This window comes from Tupaia chinensis, unplaced genomic scaffold (genome assembly GCF_000334495.1).
Source record: "Tupaia chinensis unplaced genomic scaffold, TupChi_1.0 Scaffold150243_1, whole genome shotgun sequence".
NCBI classification, from domain to species: domain Eukaryota; kingdom Metazoa; phylum Chordata; class Mammalia; order Scandentia; family Tupaiidae; genus Tupaia; species Tupaia belangeri.
The window spans coordinates 726,974-727,853 of NW_006210084.1; the positions used below are offsets into that span (position 1 = coordinate 726,974).

General features: G+C 39.1%; 1 protein-coding gene across 1 annotated transcript in view; it reads right to left on the reverse strand.

Annotated features, from left to right (window-relative positions):
* Window positions 1-696: 696 nt before the first annotated feature.
* Window positions 697-880, reverse strand: part of LOC106734258 (oral-facial-digital syndrome 1 protein homolog) — a 1,465-nt gene continuing 1,281 nt past the window's right edge. The window contains exon 3 of the mRNA XM_014585654.2: window positions 697-874. Within this exon, the coding sequence (XP_014441140.1) occupies window positions 832-874 (43 nt within the window). The 3' untranslated portion in view covers window positions 697-831. The remainder of the gene's footprint in view (window positions 875-880) is intronic.

Consider the following 880-nt stretch of genomic DNA (forward strand, 5'->3'; position numbering starts at 1 on the left):
CCTGCTGCTATAATAGAATACTTTAGGTAATTTATAAAAGAATTTCTTACAGTTCTGGAGGCTGGGAAGTCTAAGATCAAGGTGCTGACAAGTTCAGTGTCTGGTGAGGGCCTGGTCTCTGCTTTGAAGGTGACACTTCGTTGCTGTGTTCCCCCGAAGAGAGATGAACACTGTGTCCTTCAGTGGGGAGGGGCAAAAGGGCCTAGGAAGGGCAAAAAGGCCTCGGGTCCCCCTCCAATCCTTTTATAAGGTCACTAATTCTACTTACAAAGGCTCTATCCTCATGTCCTAAAGGCCCACATCTTAATACTATCACATCTGGGGTTTAAGTTCCAACATATGAAACTTAGAGGGACACATACAAACCATAGCAGATGTCCGAAGTAATGGCTAGAAATGATAGTTCTATTCTAGAGCCTAGAATGAAAAAAAAAAAAAAAAATTGGTCTTCATGTTCAGAGAAGATGGCCTGTTTTACAGGTGGTAGCCCAACTGTGGAGAAGAAAGAACACAGCTTAAACGTTCTAAAGGTAGGCCTGGAATCTGACCAATAAGATAGGTTATTATTTGAAAACTTCAAAATGAGGGGGGAAAAAAAAACTTCAATGTAATGGATGTGCAATTCCATAGCTGGAGAAGGGGTTTTACTTGACTAGATTATACCTGATTCATAAACAACACCAAGTAAAACTATGAAAAAAATTGCACTGGGTTATGGTTATATATTAAAAGTTTTATTGAGAATTTTGTCTTGATTATAGAGAGAGCAAAGCACTAAATGTTATGTAACTTCTCGTTGTATATGAGTAAGAAGTTGGGCAGCAAACTTGATTACCAAAAGTCATCAGGTTCCTCCTGAGAAAAGCCTGCAAAACTAAAT